The sequence below is a fragment of the Cygnus olor genome, chromosome 18 (genome assembly GCF_009769625.2).
Source record: "Cygnus olor isolate bCygOlo1 chromosome 18, bCygOlo1.pri.v2, whole genome shotgun sequence".
NCBI lineage: Eukaryota > Metazoa > Chordata > Aves > Anseriformes > Anatidae > Cygnus > Cygnus olor.
The window spans coordinates 6,559,451-6,580,616 of NC_049186.1; the positions used below are offsets into that span (position 1 = coordinate 6,559,451).

The 21,166-nt window shown below is 44.4% G+C and overlaps 2 protein-coding genes across 21 annotated transcripts in view; both read left to right on the plus strand.

The window, feature by feature from the left end:
- The window catches only part of CACNA1G (calcium voltage-gated channel subunit alpha1 G), a 132,814-nt gene extending 122,988 nt beyond the window's left edge, over positions 1 to 9,826 (plus strand). For all 18 annotated transcript variants that reach the window (XM_040530108.1, XM_040530113.1, XM_040530111.1 and 15 more), the window contains 2 exons: positions 1,628 to 1,797; positions 5,524 to 9,826. In XM_040530108.1, coding sequence (XP_040386042.1) covers positions 1,628 to 1,797; positions 5,524 to 6,378 — 1,025 coding nt within the window. In that variant the 3' untranslated portion in view covers positions 6,379 to 9,826. The remainder of the gene's footprint in view (positions 1 to 1,627; positions 1,798 to 5,523) is intronic.
- A 7,833-nt stretch (positions 9,827 to 17,659) lies between these two features.
- ABCC3 (ATP binding cassette subfamily C member 3) overlaps positions 17,660 to 21,166 on the plus strand; it is a 48,379-nt gene continuing 44,872 nt past the window's right edge. For all 3 annotated transcript variants that reach the window (XM_040530127.1, XM_040530130.1, XM_040530131.1), the window contains exon 1: positions 17,660 to 17,782. In XM_040530127.1, coding sequence (XP_040386061.1) covers positions 17,753 to 17,782 — 30 coding nt within the window. In that variant the 5' untranslated portion in view covers positions 17,660 to 17,752. The remainder of the gene's footprint in view (positions 17,783 to 21,166) is intronic.

Consider the following 21,166-nt stretch of genomic DNA (forward strand, 5'->3'; position numbering starts at 1 on the left):
TGGATGAATAGTGACTGTTTAACAGCAGAAAGAAAATGCGGACGCAATGGAGGAAGATGAATCTGGAGTTGTGAGAAATCTCTTCCACAGTATGAAATTTTCAAGGTCAAGAGCTGTCCTTTGAAGAATCTGTTTTCACATAATGTAAAAGGTGCGGCTGAAATCCTGGTCAAATCCCACTAAAATTAAGAGCAGAACTCCCATTACCTTTGGTGGAGTTGGAATTTATGGGTCTCTGTAACAGCCAAGGAATTCCTTGGAGTTATAATCCCTGACCTTTTAAAAAAAATCCTGTTTGCTACAGTGGGAGTTTCCAGTGCTGTATTTCTGACCCTTAATTCAGACACACTCATCCTGTCTTGAAAAAGCTACATCAGGAACAAAAAGTGGGTAATTTCTGAGTCCTTCCTTTCAAGATTGCACTTTGCAGCTAGTTCCCAGCATGGAGAACTGTGTAGCCCTGTCTGACAGTCCTGGCTTGTGGGGGCAGGCATTGCACCCTTGTGAATCCACAGGAAAAAAATGGTTCTGCTGAAATGTAGAAGTATTTTGGAAAGGTAAAGCTGATGTCTTATTCATAACTATGCTGAGCAATTAAATCTTTTGTGTTTTTCTGCTGCTGGTGAAATTCCAACCATCTTAACTGGGCCAAAGTGCTCAGAGGTGGGTAAGGTGCCTGAATCTTGGCGTATTCATCATTGTCCTGTTCTACCTGCAATGTCACTGTTTTTCAGGGTGGGGGAAGTCACTCGTACCTGTTTACAGTCTGTAATATTGTAAAGTGCTGTGAAGATAGGAAAAGGTGCCAGGCACCTCTAATAAATCACCACGACTAAGCCACAATATTTCAAGCTGAGAAAGGTTTTGTTGTCAGAAACACTGGCACTTGCAGGAGATATTTGTTTGAATACTCCTTCGTAATGGGGCTGTTGTTCTGGGAAAGATTCCAGGACAAATGAGATTCTCTGGGATGCGGTCCAGGTTAAATGAATTGTTTTGAAAAATGTTGAGCCCGTGTGGGGGGAGCACGCAGCATTTCAAACCTTTTAGAAGAAGTAGCCAGTAACCACAAAGGGTCAGAAGGAGGCTGGAGAGCATGCATTTCCTTCTCCTGGGATACTTTGTAAAGCTAGCCTTGAAAGCTGCCAGGTGCGGTTCTCTTCCACTTGATTCCCAGTGTGCATGCTGGGAATGAGATCTCAGCAGTCGACCTCTGCTTACGCTCAGGTATGGGGATATCCTTTTCCAGAATCTTTCAAAAGCAGATCCCCACAGTGCTGAGATGAGTGGTTGCCTGCAAAGTTATTGGCCTTTAAGCAGGGATGTAGAAATTGCTGGTCCAGATGAACTTCTAGTTCATAATCTTCTGTTCTTTACAGGAGCTAGTCCCAGTTGGATCAGGGGAAAATGCCAAGAAAAATGAAATAATAGACCATTTTGAAATAATTTATTAGTAGGTGGACGTTTTTTTTTCCAGTCATGGAGAGCTGTTTGCTGAATTCAGTGTTCTTGCTGTGCCTGTCTGATCCAAAATGCAAAGGAGCAGTTTTCTCTGAAAGGTCACTGAGACAGGGGAGCGATCACCAGAAGAACATGTCACATTCCTTTCTCTTCTTCCTCTTGCAAGGTTCAAAGGCATCAGTGCAGTCGCAGCCAGCAGACACCAGCTCTCTCCTGCAAATTCCAAAAGACCATTTTCACCACATAAGAGCTCACGACCACTTGGTCTGGGAGAGCAAATCCCAGGTTTCCCAGCCAGTGCACTCTCCTTCTGCTGAGAGGCTACTCCGTAGACAGGTAAGCTGAGGTTTTATATTGCCATGCTTTCAGGTTACCCATATTTTAAATTCAAGGAGGGATTCACAGAGAAACCTCTGGAGAAGTGTAATTGTCCTACAGAAATAACAAAAAGGTTGATGGATTTTGATCTGAAAGCCATCCAGGGGTCTCCAAAGAATGTGCGTGATGCGTATCATCTCCTTTGGCAATGTGCCTAAATGTTCTCCACGATGTTAGCGCTTTATTTTTTCAGGTCTCTTCATAAATGCAGCCAAATGCTCCCCAGGGGCTCATTGGGGTTAAGGAACTAATTCTTAACTGCTGTGATTTTCTCAGTGCTTGAAAGGACACAGTGACTGCAGACTCCAACCCAGGCCACCCTTCCTCTGACTCCTCTCATTTCTTGAAAGGGGAAAAATCTTAAAAGACAGCTGGATATCTCGTTGTATGCAAAACCGTCATGGAAAGCATATTGTTTTTACAGCGAGAATTGAAAATTAAGATCCTTTTAAATCTCCTATGTGCTTTTGAAAAGCTTGAGTATATGCAAAACAGAACATATTTTATTTTGTAACTGGTTTTATCTCTGTTATTTTGCCTGGCATTGATTTAAGCCCCGATTCAACCAAAGATCTAAGAGATCTAATCAAAGATTCCAGTCTGGTTGATTGGAAACATAGGTTTAAATTTATCCTTTTTAGTAGCATACTTGAACTTGTGCTTCACTCTCACATTTTTAAACATATTTCATTGTGCTGTTGGATCAGGACCAGAGGCATATCTGATTCCCAAACTCTGCTTTCTTCACTAGTTTGTGTCTGATTTTATATACACAGAGTAGATTGGTTTTATTTTTTCAAAAACAATTTCTTTCCTGCATGAAAATATTCCCCTTTCTTTCATCTTTTAATCAACATTGACAAATTAGACAGTTGATTCATTAAGCTCTAAAAATGAATGTGAAGTACCAAGGTTAACAATTACATTAGTCTGTAATACTAAATTGACATAAGAAATTCCTAGCATGTATTCATTTGCAGAGGGATGGCCAGCTACCCCAATCACTGCTAATGGGGAAACTAATTGATGTCATGATTCCAGTTCATAACCACTCTCTCTTGCTTTCTAATGAATAACAGACCCATCTTTTTGAACTGATCTATCTAGAATAAATTACCATGTTAGCCATCTTCCTCAACCTAATTTTGTTCGCATTTCTGAAGGCTTCTCTTTCTAAAACCTTTCATACATTTAAATTAATTTATTCCCCTCCCTCCTCTCTCTGCTCATGCGGTGACATAAGCATGCTCTTGGAGTGACCTTTCAGGAAGAAAAAGGCTTTGGGATGGTGAGCAGGTATGGTCTGCAGGCCAGTCGCATCCCTCGGAAAGCTAGCGAGGTGTTAGACTTGGGCTTGCTCCTCAGTAGCAAGCAGCTCCCAGCGCCATTAGCGGGAGTTATTTGTTCCTGGCAACAGGGTATGATTGCTGCTAGAGTTGATTGTAATTTAGATGGCCAGACACTGTAAAACTGGGTCTCTGAAGAGGCAAAATCTCCTTTACACCCCTGGCAGTTCTGCTTGCTCAAGTGCTCTCTGCTTGGCTCCTTTTATTGCCACCACTGATACCACTGATGTGCTACTGGCACATCAATATAGCCCAGGCTAGCAAAGCATTTTGATTTGCAGTACCCATTTTTCCTTACTGTTACATATATTGCATGTAATTCTGATTTGCTTTCTTTTCTTTTTTCTTTCTTTCCTTTCCCTTCCCCCCTTTCCCCTCTCTATCCTAAATTTGTGCATAGATAAATCTTGTCCACCACATACCTGGTCCGTGCACTTTCCTCCACCATTGACACCCGTGTGTTTAACCTCCCTTTCCCTTCAGAGTGCTGTAGAGCGGACACAGTCCCCACAGTAACATGCTGTTTAGACTCTGGAAAGTTTGGCAATTAGCGATGCACTCGCAGATGAAGATGAGTGGATCGGATACTTTGAGAGAAGGTGTAAAGCCAAGCTCCCCACTGAGGAATGTGCTCCTTGGCAGTGCGTTGTGCAGATGCTTTTCTCCAGGGGAATTCTACCTGAAACTAAGACCGCATTGATTTTCTGGTTCCAGGACTGTGTGTCCACAGTGTAGCCCACACCATGTTGTGGCTACTAGAGGTGTACACACCAGTGGGATGGCAGAGGGTCCTTTTGTTTTGAAAGAAACCAGTAGAACTTTTATACCAGCAGTCACTTCTAACAACTACCAAAGATGCCTGTATCATAGGGAAAGAAAGAATTGGTCTTGACTAACGCTGTTTTTGCATGCAACACAGGTTGGTGCACAAGCAAAAGTAATGACAATAATTACTTTTTGCTGCTGTGTTCTACTTTTTTTTTTTCGTGGTCTGTGTCTCTTCTCAAGATATGAACATGATTTCTGCTCCCCAAACACTCCCTAAAGCAAATGCCATCAAGGAGGCCAGAATTAGCTCCACTCTTGAGTGTGGTTCGTTACCAGTCTGACACTGTAAAATTTTAGCTAGAAAGGATTAGCTAGTGTTGGACAAAATCGTTTGCCATATTAAATATTCTCTCAGTTCTCACAGACGACAAAGGGAGTCCAATGTGCAGATGTAACAATAGTCTCTGGTGTTCGTGCATGCACACATGTGCATACTGCAGCTGATGAGAGCTTTGCCTGAATAGAGATCATTTGGCTCAAAAGATCCTTGTGGGACAATTTTTATAAAAATGCTAAGATCATTTTGGGGGCGATTCATCACAAAAGCATCCCTTAGTATGAGGAATTTCATCTCCTTACACTTCTCTAAAGGACTGAGACCAGCTGTATGCATCTCCTCCAAATTTCTTTATGAAGTTTTTAATCTTTAAGATCATTTAAGAGTCTTCTCAAACTGAGACACTGCCTTTAAGGGCCAGTTAATGTGGCTGATTTATAAACCTTTTTGGCAAGGGATACAATGCATTGGAAAGACAAAGCCTTCAAACCATGCCATAGGCATTTTTTTGCCAGCAGGCACTGATGCTGCATAGGGCTCAAAACAGCCAAGGCAAAATGTGCCTTAAAAAGCCTGGACCCAAGCATCAGAATAGGTGGAAGTAATTACAGATGGTCCCATCTAGCTTCTGCATCTCCGGCATTTCAAGATCCCCTGCTGTAAGATGGTGCAGAGCTGTGGCTCCAGCCTGAGACAAAGCTGTCCCAAAGCCAAGGACAGGCTGTTGCCCTGCTGTGGGCACAGACTGTGGTTGCTCTGGTGGCAGTGGCCCTGGGGATCCTGCTCCATGCCTTAGCATCACTTGAGCTAGAGAAGGAAGCATGCAGGCTCGCTTGCACATTTCCCCTCTTCCCCTTATACCTGCACTGCTAAAAATCACAAAGGGGTTTGCCGTAGACCTTCATCGTTTGTATAACGAGTTTGGGTGGGGGCATTCAGTTTTTGCAGCCCTTCATCCTTACAGGAGAAAGCTAAAGGTCAACCATTTATGAAGAATGAAGGGCCAAATTCTGCTGTCACTTACACAGGGATAAACCCCCAGGTCACCGAAGCACGGGAACTGCTAGAACACACAGTGCAGGCCGAGTTGTAGGAGACAGTGGGTCTGTGCAGAGGTATCTCAGAGAGCTGGTGCCCTGTAAATGTTGTGCCTTGCTTGTACTAACCTTTGTTTGGTCTGTCTCTCTCATCTGGCAACTCCCCTCCTCCCCGATTCCTTTGCGCTCTGTACAGATGGCTATAAGGAATGACTCTCTGGATAGCAAGGAGAACCTCCACACCGAGGTGGGTGAACTCTCTGACCCAAATGTCCCCGCTGCGCCCCGGGAGGAGTCATCGGGTGCTCTGGTGCCCTCAGAAGCGAAAGAATTGGCCACATGGAGCCGGGCAAGCGTTCATACGCAGCAGCATTCCCACAATCAGTATAACATTTCAAAGCAGGCACCAGCGTCGTGTGCTTGTGCAGACTTGTATCAGGAGACGCCTGGAGATTCAGTGGACCAAGAAGTATCTGAAACAAACAGCTCCTCAGAGCCTTTCACTTCAGAAACTTGCACAGCCTCGAGTGCCTGTTCAGAGGCTCAGCCTCTCACTCCTAAGAGGAACGTGGGCAATACCGGCAGCGTTACACTGAAGGACCTGAAGAAATACCATAGTGTAGACACCCAGGGTCTTCTAAAAAAACCGCCCTCTTGGTTAGATGATCAAAGGAGACATTCAATAGAAATTTGTTCCATGGAAAACAGCCCTCAGCACCATTCCACGTCTAGCTCTTCTGGCTTCATAAGTCAGGTGGTAAGTGAAATGGAAGGCTTGCAAGGAACACGGCAGAAGAAAAAACTGAGCCCTCCGTGTATATCTATAGATCCTCCCGACGGACAGAGTTTGCTACCTAGAGGACCTCACAGCATCTCACCTGCCAGTGGAGATACTTGCTTGAGACGACGTGCTCCATCTTGTGATTCCAAGGATTCGATGGATATAGGGGATTCGTTGCTTCCAGACAGTATGTCAACATCTCCTACCCCAAAGAAAGACTTGTTGACACTTCCTAGCTTTTCCTTTGATCAAACGGAAATGGACCCCTGAGTTACTTTTCTGTTGGTGCCAAACGTTTTTTTCCTTTCATGTAATAGGAAAAAAAAAAATCAAAAACTCTGTATTCCAAAATGGCACCAGGTAAAAAATTTCCAAAGAAAGATTAAAGAACCAGCTGGTTAAAAGAGTGGTTAACCTATATCACGCTTACTTAAGCATATGTTCTGCTTAGGTAAAAGCAATACAATGTGCAGAATCTATATGTATATTATATTTTATTAAATTAATTGAATCTAGTATTGCGGGATGTAGTACATTTTGTGACTAAAGACTCGTTTAATTTTTCTCTATTTTATGTATCTCAGAATATTTCTGAGATAAAGTTGGTTTTTATGAATATTTTAACCTAAAAATATATATTTAATCCCTTCTCTTTTTTGTTTTGTTTTGTTTGGGTTTCATTTTGTTTTGCAAAGCACAAAATGTAGCCAATTAGTGCATTACAGAGGAAATGTATCCCACAGTCAGCAGTAAATAAGAATTATTTAATGTAATTTATTTTTCCCCTTGGACTGAAGTCATTTTCTGAAGAAAAAAAAAAAGAAAAAAAAAAAAGGAAAAAAAAGCTTGCTTGGATAGTATAAAAATGCAGCGGCATTTTTTTAAAACCAAATAATATTCGAATCTTGTGTAAAATTGACATCTAGAGAGAAAAACAGGTGCACGAAACCCGGAATGTAAAACATGCTGATATACACCTGAAGGTTGTGAATGTAGAGCCAATCCAACTGTACGCTGGCACTACACAATATTGACTTATAACAGGATTATTATAGATCATCCACTGGTGGTTTGCAAAATCATGTCAATGGATAATTTTCATATGTGCCTAGGAAACCGAGGCAACAAAAGCCTGGGGTCACTTCTGAAGTGTTTTCCAGCGTCTCGGAGACAGGCTGCTGCTTTTGCTGAGTTCCACACCTGTGGAAGCCTGCTGTTCCCAGGGGAGCCCCCTTTTTGCAGCAGGACGCAGGTGAGAACAAGGCCAGCTTTAGGGTTTGAGCTGGGTGACTTCGGTCCCCCAGGACAGCAGTGTGCTTAAGCACCTGTCTCAAGTTTTTGCTTAAACTGCATTGAAGTTGATCGTATTTAAGTAATTCTTTAAAATTGAAGTCTTATGTTTATGCGTTGAACAGAATCGAGGCCTATTACAGTTTACAAGTTATTTTACAGAGCACATGTAAGGAAGTCTGTAAGTACTGAAATGGTTGTTGATTTTCAGTAAAAAGCCAGGTTTTTTTGCTATCACTGCTGGAGTTAACTGACACGACCCTGCTGAAATTTTATTTCCAATCTAGCAAAAGCCTTAAGCAGCAACTTCATGATACAAAGTCAACAAAAATGGAATCCGTGTCCTTACTTTGTTAACATGTCCTTAGCATCAGTCATCTAGGAAATGAACTGTTTGCTTCTGTGCTAATGCCCTCTGCAAAAAGCAATCACAGAAGCAGACAGCACAGCCTGAAATCTCTGGGGGCTGGCCCCATTCAACTCATCCTGCTTTTCATAAGACTGATAGAAAGCAGACATTAACTTCACTGAACCTCCCTGAAATCAAATTAAGATGTAGGCTAAATAAGACTTTGAAGGCATGGTTTTAAGTATGGGAACAGTCACAGGTTTAAAATGGCATGCGTGGATAAGTCTTTGCTGGATCACATCCTTAAACCCTCACAAGCACGAGAAGGATTTGTGCTAATTCTACCAGTCGGGAGTTTGTAACTTTTTGAGCACTACTGATCTTTTCAAATCACTTAAAGATGTTGATATACAGCCTTTTATCCGTTGGGAGATTAGACCATTACGACTACATGTGTCTGCATTAGCTTCAAGTATGTACACCAGGAGAAGATGCTGTTTATACGTAACAGCCTGTGTCAGGTCTTAAGCTCCTTTATTTTCACTCAAGGAAGTTTCCTCCATAAACAATCCCTTTTGATTTACATGTCCTGTGAAAATGTAAGGGACTTCAGCAGGAAGTCAGGCACTCGGTGTATTTGAAGGACGAAGATTAACACTGAACTATTTACTGCAGACAGATTAATTCTTGGCTGGGACATTTTTCCCCTCTTCACCATGGGCCCACACAGAGAAGACTCTCTTTGATATGCCTGGCCAAATCCAGAGCTAAGCCCGTTTAAAGCAATGATTTCAAACAAACCTTTCATCAGTTCTTCCCCCAGATTATATTTAAGGAAATAATAAAATTACAGTGTATTAAGCCTGAGAAATATTCTTAATCCCTTTTTGGTTTTACGCTCATAATGAGCCTTAGCTTTGCCTTTCACATTTACTAAATAATTTGGGAAAATAGCTAGGCCACTGAAATTGCTGACCCTGGTTCCTTAATGATCAGGAGTGTGTTGATATCTCTGGAATGATACAGTCCCTTCCTGATAAAAAAGTATGCAGCATTTTATCTTGAAATCGTGGCACAAAATGGTGATGTGATGTTAATCCAAATGCTCAACTCCAAATGTAACAAAGTCTAAAGGCTGTTCTATTTTCAAGACTCGGGGTTTCGCCCACTGACAAGGTTTGTGTAAGCAACAAAAAGTTTACATCATACATGAATATTCAATAAGGACTAGCCAATAAAAAAATACTGTACAGTGATGCAGTCAGGAAAATAAATCCATGTAAAATAGTTTGTTTTCTAAACCAGATAAGTTTTTTCTAGACACCCTTTTGAAAAACAAATACAAATGTACTGCAGTGCGTGCAATAATCTTAAGATAATTTTAAATACCTTTGGGGGGGTTTTATAGAATTTGACTTTTTTTAAACAAAATGTACAAAATCCACAGGAATTCTGTAGAATGGTTATGTTGATAGAATTTTTTATATTTTTGTAGAAATCTATAGAGAAATTGTTAAAAGTCTGCATAGCATCTTGGGAACAGAAGCAGCTCTACCTACAATTTTCTTTTCATAAACCTGGAGCCAGACCTACTGTATTACAACATTTATAGCTTAGTTTCAGAGCCTGCATCCAGGTTGTGTTTAGAAGTAAGCAGCTAAACTAAGGTTCTATGATATTGCAGTGCTATTACTGTTCAAGGACTGTACTGAAATAAAACATCTACCCCCAGAACTCAGCCCATATTGGTGGCAAAGTAGTCGCATTGCTATCCAGTTCATTCAAGCACACCAGCACTTTAATACTGTGGATTTACTGTATACAGGCAGCAGGAGGATGTTCTGCCATTGCCAGGCTGACACAGGAGAAAGGAGAGAGATTGCAGACGTGTCTGGAAAAATGTAAATTCCATTCTTACAGCCCCTTGCACATAGGACTGAATTTTCATAGCTCGGTTACAGGCCGTTTATACTGTAGATATTTTGGAGGAGGGCAAAGAAAACACTGTTTTTGACTTCTGTGGATTGCACTCAGCACAAGGTGTGTTCAAGGAAATAAAATAAAAATTAAAAAAAAAAAGAAAAAAGAAAACAAAAGTGTTACCATTGTAAATTAGGCTATGCCCCAGTCTCCCCTTTTCTGCCCCTTTGGCTATAATAACCCATGTACACTATTACACAAGGTGACTAGAGTAGGCACAGTACCATTGCAATGTCCGTAACAACCTAGTATATATTATAGAACTTTGTATTTAATAGTTAATATATTGTTATACTGTATCAGGTATATAGGCCAAAACAAGGTCTTCTGGTCAGGGCAACAAAAGGTGGTATTCATGGGCAAAATTGGGTTAAAATGTTCCTTTTTACAAAAAGCAAAAAGACAAAAAATGAGTGTAAATCTTTACAAATGACAAAAACAAATGTGTCCTATTAAAAGCTTTTGAAAAGAACATCAATGTGCACTTCCCTTTTTTGTTGTTGTTGATGATAATCTGTATCATTCAGATCAAATCTTGAGGAATGTTTTAATTGTGGACAGTTGGCATAGGTACTGCATAGCAGCAGCAGAAGGGAAGTTTAAAGAAGGCTTGCGAAACGGCGGCCCTTTGTGAAACAATTTGGTTTGGCACCACAAGCAAATCCAGCCCAGCACGCTGCCCAGGGCGTGCTGTTTTACTAACCAAGGAGACTGTCAGTGGTGCTTCTGCAGTTGCACGGGGCTGGCAAAGCAAAATTTGGCATGCTGCTTACCGCGGAGGAGGCTGCCGGCACTGCAGCTAGGACAGCTGCAGCCGGGGAGGATGGAGTCCGGAGAAGGGGCAGGTTTGATCTGCCCATGTAAAAGGGTGGCTGCACAAAGGGGCCAGGCTCTTGCACACATTTATAACTTCACGATTTCCAGCCTGAAGCACTGCAGCCTCTCCTCCATAGTTCTTGTGGCCATTTGGCTGCTTGCAAAGCAAGAGCTGGTGGTGGTGCTCCCCCAGGAGCTGATGGGCAGCAGGGGCTCAGCCCCCAGGTGCAGTTTGGGTACCACCAGAAAAATCTGGCCCTAAACTCTTCAGGGGTCTGTGGCAAAGGGATTACGGGCAGCTCCCAATGTGAGTTGTCTCCTTTTCTCTGAGGAGCAGCCACTAGAGGGAGAAACCAAGTGCTTGGCCACTGTGCAGCTGAGACAATCGCTCTGCAGCCAGAGAGACCCTAAGCCCAAAAGCTGGCACCCAAGGCGGTTATGTTGTCTAGAGCGTGTTTTGGTGGAGGCCCTTTCAATCCATCTCCAAGCAGAAAGCAGTAGGAAGAAAATTGGCCCTTCAACAGAGAGAAAATGTGGATCCGTGCAAAATCCCACAGAAAGCCATGCAGAGCAGGACTCCAGAGGCGAGCTCTGTCCTACATCCATGTGGTGCAGGCTGTGGGGCCAACCCCACAAGGTTGGAGGGTCCTCAAGACATTGAGGGCAGCTGGGCTGGCCCCGAAAGCAGAGCAGTCTGCAGATGTGGGCACTTCTCACCTCTCTGCACACAGGTGAGTTGAGGGGAAGTCAGATTTTCCTTCTAAAGGAAATCAAATCCTTCTGTTTCCAGTGTGGGTTTTCGGAGGAACTTGGGAGGGGATTTTTTTTTTTTTGGCTGTCTTTCGTGAGTATTCCTGTGTGAAGCTTTTTTTGCCGAATTTTGCTTGTGGTTTTTAGAGGGCTCCCACCCAGGCTGGCTGCTTGTGGGTATGCTCACAACTTGCCAGAGCTTGGGCACGGCATTGTGTTCTGTTTGATGGGTAATCTGGGTGCCACATGGAATTAGACTGTTTTCTACGTAATGGTAGCTGCATCTAGGGGAATAGCACTTCAGATTGAATTTGTTTCTGGCTTAGTCCAGATAATTTAGTGAGTTTGGCCAGCCATCCTCCTTTTTGGAGAGCAGTGTCCCATCGGAAGGGCTGTGTGCTCTGCACATCCCTGTGCCAGAGCTCTGCAAAACCCTGCAAGTAGCTGCATGAGGAATACAAGAAGCCTTTCAGCCTTCTGTATTGAGATATTCTGGAGATGCAAACCAAGACACACCAACAAGTCTTAGACACAACCTGTACTACAACACCCCTACCCCCATATCCAAAAAAAAAAAAAAAAAGGAAAAAAGCGATTTAAAGAAACGTGCCCAGCTCCCTTTATTGCCACCAGCACCGTACAAAGGATGAGCTGCGATCTGTTCCTGGGGGAGGCTCCTGCAGCTGGGGGGGGCTCAGACCCGCCGAGGGCAGAGGGCGCGGTACCGGCAGCGGGCAGGGCTCGGCGCGGTGCGCAGCGTTTTGCTACCACCTAGCGAGCTGGGGAGAGGTGCCGGGCTGGGCGAGCTGCTGGCCAGGGGACGGGGATACAGCTCTTGGGCTACCCGGGGGATTGGTCAGAAAGCCCCTGCCGTGTAGTTCTGCCTGCTGGGGAACTGCTTCGTGTCCTAGCTCGGTGTCACAGAAGCAGCGCAGTGAAAAAGAAAAGGAGGGTTTCTCCTTCTGCGGGGTTTTCCAGCCGCTGAATGTATAAATATCCCCGCCTACGGTAGGAGGAGAGGAAGGATTTGTCCCAGATTCAGGTGCTCTGTGGCAGCCCACGGAGCCACGCATTGCTCGGTGTTGGCAGGAGCTGCCCAAAGCCAGGCTGATGTGCAGCATCTCCATGTCCGGGCTCAAGCAAAGCCCCAGGAGACAACAGCACAACTAGAGACAATCCCAGGGCTGTCCAGCATCTCAGAGGCCATGGCAGCAGTTAAAAGGCTTCTTTGTCTCTGCACGTGCTTATGTTGCCTTGAAACATTTTAAAATATAGAGCCCAGCACGTCTCCCTGTGCGTGCCAACCCGTGTCCATTCTGCGTGGGCACTCGCACACAGCAGCAGCATCTGCGACCCGTGGGCTTGAACATGGAGTTTAATCTTTGCTTGGCCCAGCATGGGAGGAGGATAATCACCCTCCCTGCCTTGCATGGCTTGTGCTCGCTGGGCGCTGGCTGAGTGCTTGTCACTAGATGGCAATGCCACGAAGTGCTTTAGCTGGGATGTTTGTGCGCCTTAGATAAGGCTGCACCTGAGGTCCTGCTGTTTCTGTTCGGCTTGGCGTGTTCTCCAGCGCCGCCAGCCACCGCCTCGCTGGCGTTTTTGCATTTGAGGATGATTGGAGTTTAAGGGTGTTTTATGTGCTGTATTCTATGCTTCAGATGTATTTACAGCACTATATAATGTTGCAACACCCTCTGGCATTTTCTATTACTGCTTGAGTCACTGGATGCTTTAACTGGCAAGTTTTCAAGGTCCTGAATAGATTATCTTTCAGTATCTATTTAATAGGGCAACCGAAGACCCCTAAGCTCCAGCTGGAAAATAAAAAGGACAGTTAAACCACTTAATTACTTATTGTGCTAACAATTACTTTGCAGAAAGAGAAGGTAGATTCCAGCTGTTCTTGGGAAAATCAAGAAGGAGTTAATGTTGGAGTCATTCTACAAATTAAAAATGCTGCAGAGGACAGCATGTGCTGAGCTGAGACAGGCGAAGGCAGCACAGAGCTTCTCTGCTGGGTGTCACTATCCCAGCGTGGCCAAGGGCCAGTGACAACTCCCTGTTCATTCAAACAAAGCAGGACCCCGCGTTCATAGTGGGATTCCTGCAGCCACCGTGACTTCTGTGAGCCCGTTTTGTGGTGAAATCCTGAATGGCTCCAGCCCATTAAAACTAGGAGAGGCTTACAGGGTGGCCAAGCTGGCAGGGGGAGAGGATAACCTGCGGCAAGCGTGTTGGGGGCTGAAGTAGGGTAGTTTGGCCCCAGTAAGCTCGAGTGTCATGTGCTGCTTGTCTGTGGCTGTTTGTTCATCACTTCAATCTCCTTCTGCAGCTAAACCGCCCACAAACTGAGGTGTGTTACACCTGCCATGGGTTTAATTAACCTCTTTAGGCACTTAACAGTATGTATGTGAAATTATCTAAAATGGGACAGAGACACCCAGTGCCTTCAGAGTTCAGCTGCTTGCAGCTGGAGCAGCTCGAGGATCACTTTGGGGCGATCTGGATGGTTCTCAGCACGTCTGGGTTCTTCTGCTCATCGCTCACAGGGGAAAAATGTGGGAGCACAAAATGTTGGAGCACTCACGGAACAGGGGAGGATGGCATTACACGCAGCGTCCTGGAGGAGTCATGAGTACACCATTTTCTCTTTTAACAGAGCACTGGGCGGATCCCACCTCACCCCAGAGCTAACAGGAGGACTTTACAAGGCAGCTGGAGGCCAAATGTGGTGTGGTCCCCCTCCCAGCGCTGGCTCTCCAGGGAAGTGCCACCTCTGTGATTCCAGCCAGGGGAAAGGTCTTGCCTTCTGCTCCTACAAAGCCACCTAGCTGATAAATGCCCCAAAGCAAAGGGTGAAGCTGTGAGTAAAAGCTGGGGGCTGCATATTCCCAGCCTGCTCCCTCATCTGTTTTATTATGGGACTTCTAAACTGGCCATTGCGCTTTCCAGAAAGAAAGAAATTAAAGTCAAATCCTTTGTTGCTAGAAGAAAACACTATAAGCAACACCGCTGATATTTTCAGGGGAAAAAAAAAAAAAAAGACCTTCAGCTACTCATGCAGTGTTGACTTTAAGCAGTTTGTTGCAAGTCCACATCTTACTTGTTAAAACAAGGTGTCATCCTCTTTCTTAACAAGTAAATGTATAGGGCCATGCTGTAAATGTTGCTATAGTGGCCTGTTTTTCCTATCACACGTGACACCTCTGAGGGTCTCAGAAAGGGAATTTTTCTGCTGTTTAGCAGAAAATGAAGGTGATATTTGGAGTCAACTAAAAGTAAAACTGTAACTCCCAGAGCTCAAGCCCTCCCCAGCCCTCACCCCTAAAAGTCCTTCTTTATGCTGATTTCCTTGAGAGTAGGTCACACTTCGCTTTTAGGGCCTGGCAACTCATCATGAGATGAGGGTTTGAAGAGGTGCCTGCCTTTTACCTGGCACTATGCTTACGCAAGTGGCTTTTCTCTCAGGGTACCTCCTTTCTGCCCGGCAATCACTCTAGTTTATAGCTAACCTGCTTCTGTGTGGCCTTGGGTGTGCCTTTTAGGTCTTTCATGATTGCGCTGATTTTGAACACCTGCCCTACAAGTTAGCAGGTGAAAAGTCCTTTTACCATGCAGCTGCCACGGAAAAAAGGATGCAAATACATTAATGAATGAACTCAGATCTGATCTTGCCACTCCCCGGAATAAACATATGGTGAGAAAAGGTGAGTTCGTGACCTTCCTGACATTCATACAAAAGGTGCCATTGCATTTTGCCTGAGTTTTGGGGAACATCACAGGAGTGATTACATGTTCTAGGTACATCCATCTTCCTTCCCATCATCAAAAGGAAATGCGACCAAAGAGAGCTGCCTGTGATAGTGCTTCAGGCCCTGCTTTGCAGCAGGTTCAGCAAAATCTTTCACCATAGTCCTTCCCAGGAGCTTTTAAGCTTCCCCTCCATCTTATTATTTATCTTATTATTATCTTATTGTTTAATATTTCTTTCATTCCTGATTTTGATTTTTTTTTTCTTCTCTGCCAGTTTTTTTTTTTTTTTTTGCCAGACAGCACCTGGAAGTCAAAAACCACACTGCAAAGTCAACGGAAGGCGGCAGGGTCTGCTGTGAGGTCCTCCAGTCCTTGAGCTCTGGAGGGGCACAAGAGGTGAGCTGACACCCCCGTTGCACCCACTCAGCAGAACTATCCCTCTTTAATGGCATGAGCCGCTACCAAAGGCAGAAACTGCCCACCACAAACTAGGAAATGAAGCAAAAGGCAGAATCATCTATACCACCTAATTTAGAATCCTGTTAGACCCAAGGAAAAACCTTGATACAGGACCTTTCCCTACAGATCTGGTGGAGCAATTCTTCTGAAGTCAATATCTTAATCAGGGATTAAGGCACATAGCATATATCAATGGAACCGTACAGTACACTGATAAAATAAACCTCTCCCCTCCTGCACACACAGCCTATGGTAACTGTTCTTGAGGTACCCTTTTACCTGCGACATCTCGTAATGTTAAAGCCAATCTTAATTTAGGACAAGTTTCTAAACTTCACAAAATTGCAGGGGAGGATATTTAAAGAACCACAAAGGAGAACTCCCAGCTATTACTGACTTTCCTTTAAACTTTCACTATGAACAAACACTGAACTGAAGTTTCTATGTATTTGCAAATAGAGAAGATTTGCAAAGAGAACACATGGTGTCCTTCAAGATCTCGCTCACACAGTTGGCTAGGGTTCCTGTAAGTATTCCTTGAGAAGGTTGTAATGTGATTGTGCTGATTAGCCTGGATCAGTCTGAGATTTCAAATCTTGCAGGCAAACACCCAAGAATCTAATATTGGGTGAGATCTTATCTTGCTATAATAGTAAGTTCAGTCACTTCTACAGTAAAAAATAACTGTGTCCCTTTAGCCAGATTGTAGTAAATGGCTAGAACAAATGCTTAGCACTGTTCGATGCAAGCATTTGGCTTTCTCCAATAATACCACCTCCAGTGGGTATCAAACCTAGTGTCAATGGTCCAGGCATAAAAGATTAGCATATTTTTTTTCTTTAGAAAGGAAATATTTGGGGTGCACAGCAATTCCAGGCTTCTCATATTTCTTCCCTCTTTTGAACATTTTTGATAACAGCCTTCTGCTTGATGGTTCTTCACCATGGACACTGGAACTCCTAAGATATTTAAGTAGATTTGTGACAACAGGGCGATTTGGGTGAGATGATGATATTGGACCAGATGCTACAGCAAGCAGGTCAACAAACAGCAGGTGCTGGAAGACCAATAATGCTGAAGGACAAGTCCTGTCCAAGAGGAAAGCAAACAGTGTTCTTTCATTGTGAGGAAGTAAAAGCGAGGTTGTGTACAAGGTGCACTACAAAATCTATTAGTTACACATATATGTGAAATTTATTGACTGGAAACTTTTAAAATAGAGCCACACCACTGCTTCAGCCTAATGTCTACAGAGGATGCAATTAGCATGAAAGAAGTGGCTGCAGATAGACTATAATTTAGGTACTTGCAGAAGTGGCCAGGCTTAAATGTAGCTTGGAGAACTCTTGATTTCTGTTAGCAGGATACCAGAGAGCCTAGGCTACAGCCAAGCTGGAAAAACAAAACAAACAACAACAACAAAAACTAGGGAACTAAGGCCATTTTCCTGAAATTCCAGACATCCATGACTAAGTGTACACCACTGTTTATGAACAGCCATCTGTTCTCTCCTGTCCAGCACCCTTGGTTTCGGAGCTGTGTGGCAGGGACTGCTAGTGAAGCACAGGTCTCGGGTCTGGGTTTGCTGCTCTCTCATTGCACCTTTGGTCCTGCTGAGGTAATCACGCTCCAAGCCTTTCTAGAGAAGAGACACAGAGTGTCTCCAAGATGTAAATGTTGACCTGAGCAGCCTGAATGGTCGGACATGGGCAGCCTCAAACCCAGGAGGCCAGTTGACATTCCTGGGTGACCGGGGACATGAGCAAGCCCTCAGCCCTCTCTCTGCTTGCCAATATCCCCCTTCAAGAGCAGACCCTATTTATCTCCACAGGTGGCACAGAACAAGGAAAATGTCTTCCTGGGGGTTCGGTCCTTCCATTGGGAGGTCACCCTTGCAGAGCCAGAAGCCCCACACTGGCAGCAGTGCCTGCCTTTCAGTGCCCAGAGCCCCGTGCCCACAAGGAGAGACCTGGCACCGTCTCCCCGACCAGAGTGGGCGCGGGGGGGGTGCCTGAGGCGGCCTCGCCGAGGTGACAAAGGCCGGGCCGGCGCCTCCCGGCCTGAGGGGGCGAGGGCAGCAGGGCGAAGCCATGGCGCCTCCCGCCGCCGCCGCCAGGGAGGGCGGGCCGGGGCTCGCCGGGCCCGCACCTCCCCGCCCCCGGCCCGCCCAGGAGGGCCGGAGCCGGCTTCTCCCGCTGCCCGGCGTGGGCCTGGAGGAGAGGCTCGGTTCCCCTTGCCGCGGCCATGGAGGTGTTCTGCGGGTCCCGCTTCTGGGTAAGCAGCGCGCCCGGCGCTCCGAGGAGAGGAGCGGGGGCCGGGCTGGCAGCAGGCCACCGAGGAGCGGGGGGCTCCCGGGGAAGTGGGCGTTGTGCTCCCCGGCCTCGGGGGTCCCTGCTGAGGGTGGGCGGCACTCCCGTGGGGCTCCTAACGGGGCTTTCGTGCCCTCTTTGCATCCTCAGCAGCCCCTTTCCGTGGGCTTGCCCTGCCGAGCTTGCCCAGCGCTGGGGATGGTCACAGCTCTTGTTTGGGCTTCAGAGAAGGGGCGAGACCCTGTCTTGCACCTCTGCCAAAAGCTGAACTTCAGATTGATGCCCCTGGTTGTTGCTTTCTCCGAAGGTCCTGTGTTGGTGTTGCTGATGTCCGTCAGAGTAATGCCTGCCAAGCGCCTTGTTGCTGAAGGGTGGTGGGCTCCTGGCAGCTGAGGGTGGTCGCAAGGCTCGCAGGATTGCGGTGACTTGAGTTAGACACTGGAGCCTTCAGCCTTTTGGAAAGGCTGCTTGGAGCAGGTGCTGGGGCTGTAAGCAGGAAAGTTTGCAAAGTGCTGCCGTAGCCGTGTGTGCATGCCGGCTGTTGCAAGTGCTCGGTGCGGCGTTTCCCCGCGGTACAGTAACAGCATGCTGTTATTTCTCTCCTGTTCTGTGCAGGCAGACCTTATGAAGTCATGGGGATTTGAGCATGTGTGGAGAACTTGGAACTGCCTTTCAATAAATCATGTTTTTTACATGTTAGTTTGTCTTACATTGACTTAACTCAAGAGGGATTTTTTCCAACAAAAGACCGGCAGGAATGAGGAGTGGCTGGCGATGAAGCTCTTCTTACTAACTGCTAGGAAGGTATTAAAGAGCAACACAAGAGCAACAGGCAATTGGCTCTGAGGTCTTAATGCTGGGCTCTGTCTTCAGATAACTAATTACCTGTTAAAATCTGTCTCAACATTACTTTTTAAAAAGAGGACTTAGGTCCTAAGCCATTGGTTACATTTTTTGTTCAATCTCATATTTCCTTGCCAAGCACTCTGCGTGCTCACTGCTACAGCGCTTGGTGGATAAGCTTGCTCAAACAAGTATTTTCACCTCTTATTTCTACTATAAACACTTATAAAACAGGAACAAGCACAAACAGACCAACACTGCTTGCTAGCTATTGACTGCCAGGAGAAGCTTGTCTTAGCTTCTCAAGGAAGGCTTGCAGTGCAACTTCTATTGGTGCTGAAAGCTTCTGATAACTATTTATTGATACATTACTGTAAAATGTTCCAGCAGTTATTCAGGTTTTGAGTACTTCAGTTCTGTGCTTTGTGCAGCAGTGTTACATAGTACCCTTTGCTATCTTTTTTGTAATGTTGCCAAGGCTTTTCAACACAAAATTTACGGAAAGTAATATAAAGGTAATCCAGATAAGGGGTTTTAATTAATAAACACTTCTCTATAGCCTAAATGATGATGAGATCTGAATAAGTTTAATAAAACATAAATAGTGATAAAAAAATATATACCTTCTGTCTTGCTAGAAGTGATAGCACAAATATGATTAACACCAGTTAATCTGGAACATGGCTGAAACATGGTAGTTTGGATTAGCAGAGGAATGCATTTTCTATCCAAGTCTGTAAAGGAAGGTGTCAGGTGTGTTACAAGGCTCTCCAGAAACTTCTTTGTGTAATTATCACATCCTTATACATAAACATAAATTATTACTAAAGAATAAAGAGAGACTGGTTGAAAAGTGAAGAGCGGTGTTCCTCAAACAAGGAAATGAAATACTTTCCCTTTCTTTGAGGAGTGCCATTCACCTGAATGTGGAATCTGTGCCTTCAGCACTTGCCGTAGGAGCAGGGTCATGAGTTACTAGGTCATGAGCAGTGTCCAGCTTTTGTTTTAGGTCTCAATGTTGGGCGAGACTCTTCTGGCTAAATCCACTCAATCACTGCTGCATCAAAGTCCAGTAGTCTCTTGGATTCAACAGGATCTGTTGCCTTCTTTTGATAAAATATTCTGCTGGCTGATGAACACTATTACTGTTCAGCTTACTGTGATTTCATACTTCAAAGACATGGTCCTTTATTCCAGTTACTCCAGTAATAGAAACATGTTTTGTCAAACTTAAATTTTGGTTCCTCATCATCTTATTCTATGTACCTGGCTTTCGGACTCTGGGGAAGAGTTTCTACGGAAGGAAGCTTTGACTTCTTGTTGCCCTGCAGTGTCAACATTGGCATTATTTACGAGATGGTAAGCCAGTGATGAATAATGGGCAAAATACTTGGTCTGGAATTGTTTAGTCAGAACAACCTTCCATCTGCCGAATTGTTTTTTAAAAATGCTACCCAATAACTTTGATGGGATGGAACAGGCGACCCAGTGACCAGCAAACTAGACTCAGTAGCCAGGAGTCTTATACTATATTTTCGGTAGCCAGGGGCATTTTCCCTGTTAACAGGAGGTGTATGCAGTGAACTGATTTTATGAGAGAGGTTGTAAGTGATGGCCATGAAGATGACCCTGCAGTCCCCTTGAAACGATTTGCTTTGCAAATGCACCGTTCAATAAAAAAAAAAAAAAGGCACCCTTTTGAAAGATGTCCACAGAAGTTGGGGTTTTCTGTTCTGTTGTACACTTTAAGAGGGGAGATCAGAGTGAAAGACAGTGCACATGTGCACATAAACTAATGGTGCACATAAACTAATGGTGTTCAGCCTTGCAGTTCAGATCAAGGCTTTGATAAAATGTGAACTAGTTTTAATGTTCACTTTTTCATAGCTGGTGAACTTCGACTCCTTCCCCGTATTTTGTCAAATAAACTGGATATTTTTGGAAGCTGAATGGCATACTGGTGTCAGTTTTAAAACTGTTTCGAGCAAAAGGAAACATGATCTTCCAATTTAAACAGTTCTTCATTTTGGAGTTTAAACCAGCTACAATAGTTTCTTGTTAAAAGGAGGTCAGAATCAAAACAAAACAGTTCAGAGTTAGCTCGTGAAAATATTTAGTTTGAGCTAAATCAACTTTAAGAGGTGATTGACTTATTTTGGGTTTTTTGGCTTATCAAAAGTGTTAAGTTTTCAACTCTTCACCCTGATGCAGGGTGGGGAATTTTGCTGGAAATGTCGAGGGGCTGGCTTTTTGTGTTTGTACAGAGGTAAAATAATTTCCTGTTCAACCCATTTTAGAAATGAAAAAATAAAGAAAACACTCTTGGTCACGTTAGGAATTTATGAAAGCTTCTGGCTTCTAGCTACTGCTTTACCTGTTGAACATGTAATCAATGATTGCAATTGATTGAATCAAACATGCAATACAAATACAGATTATATATAAAAGAGAAGCAACCAGAACGTTTTATTTTCAAAAGGCAGTATGAGCAATCTCATAATCTGAA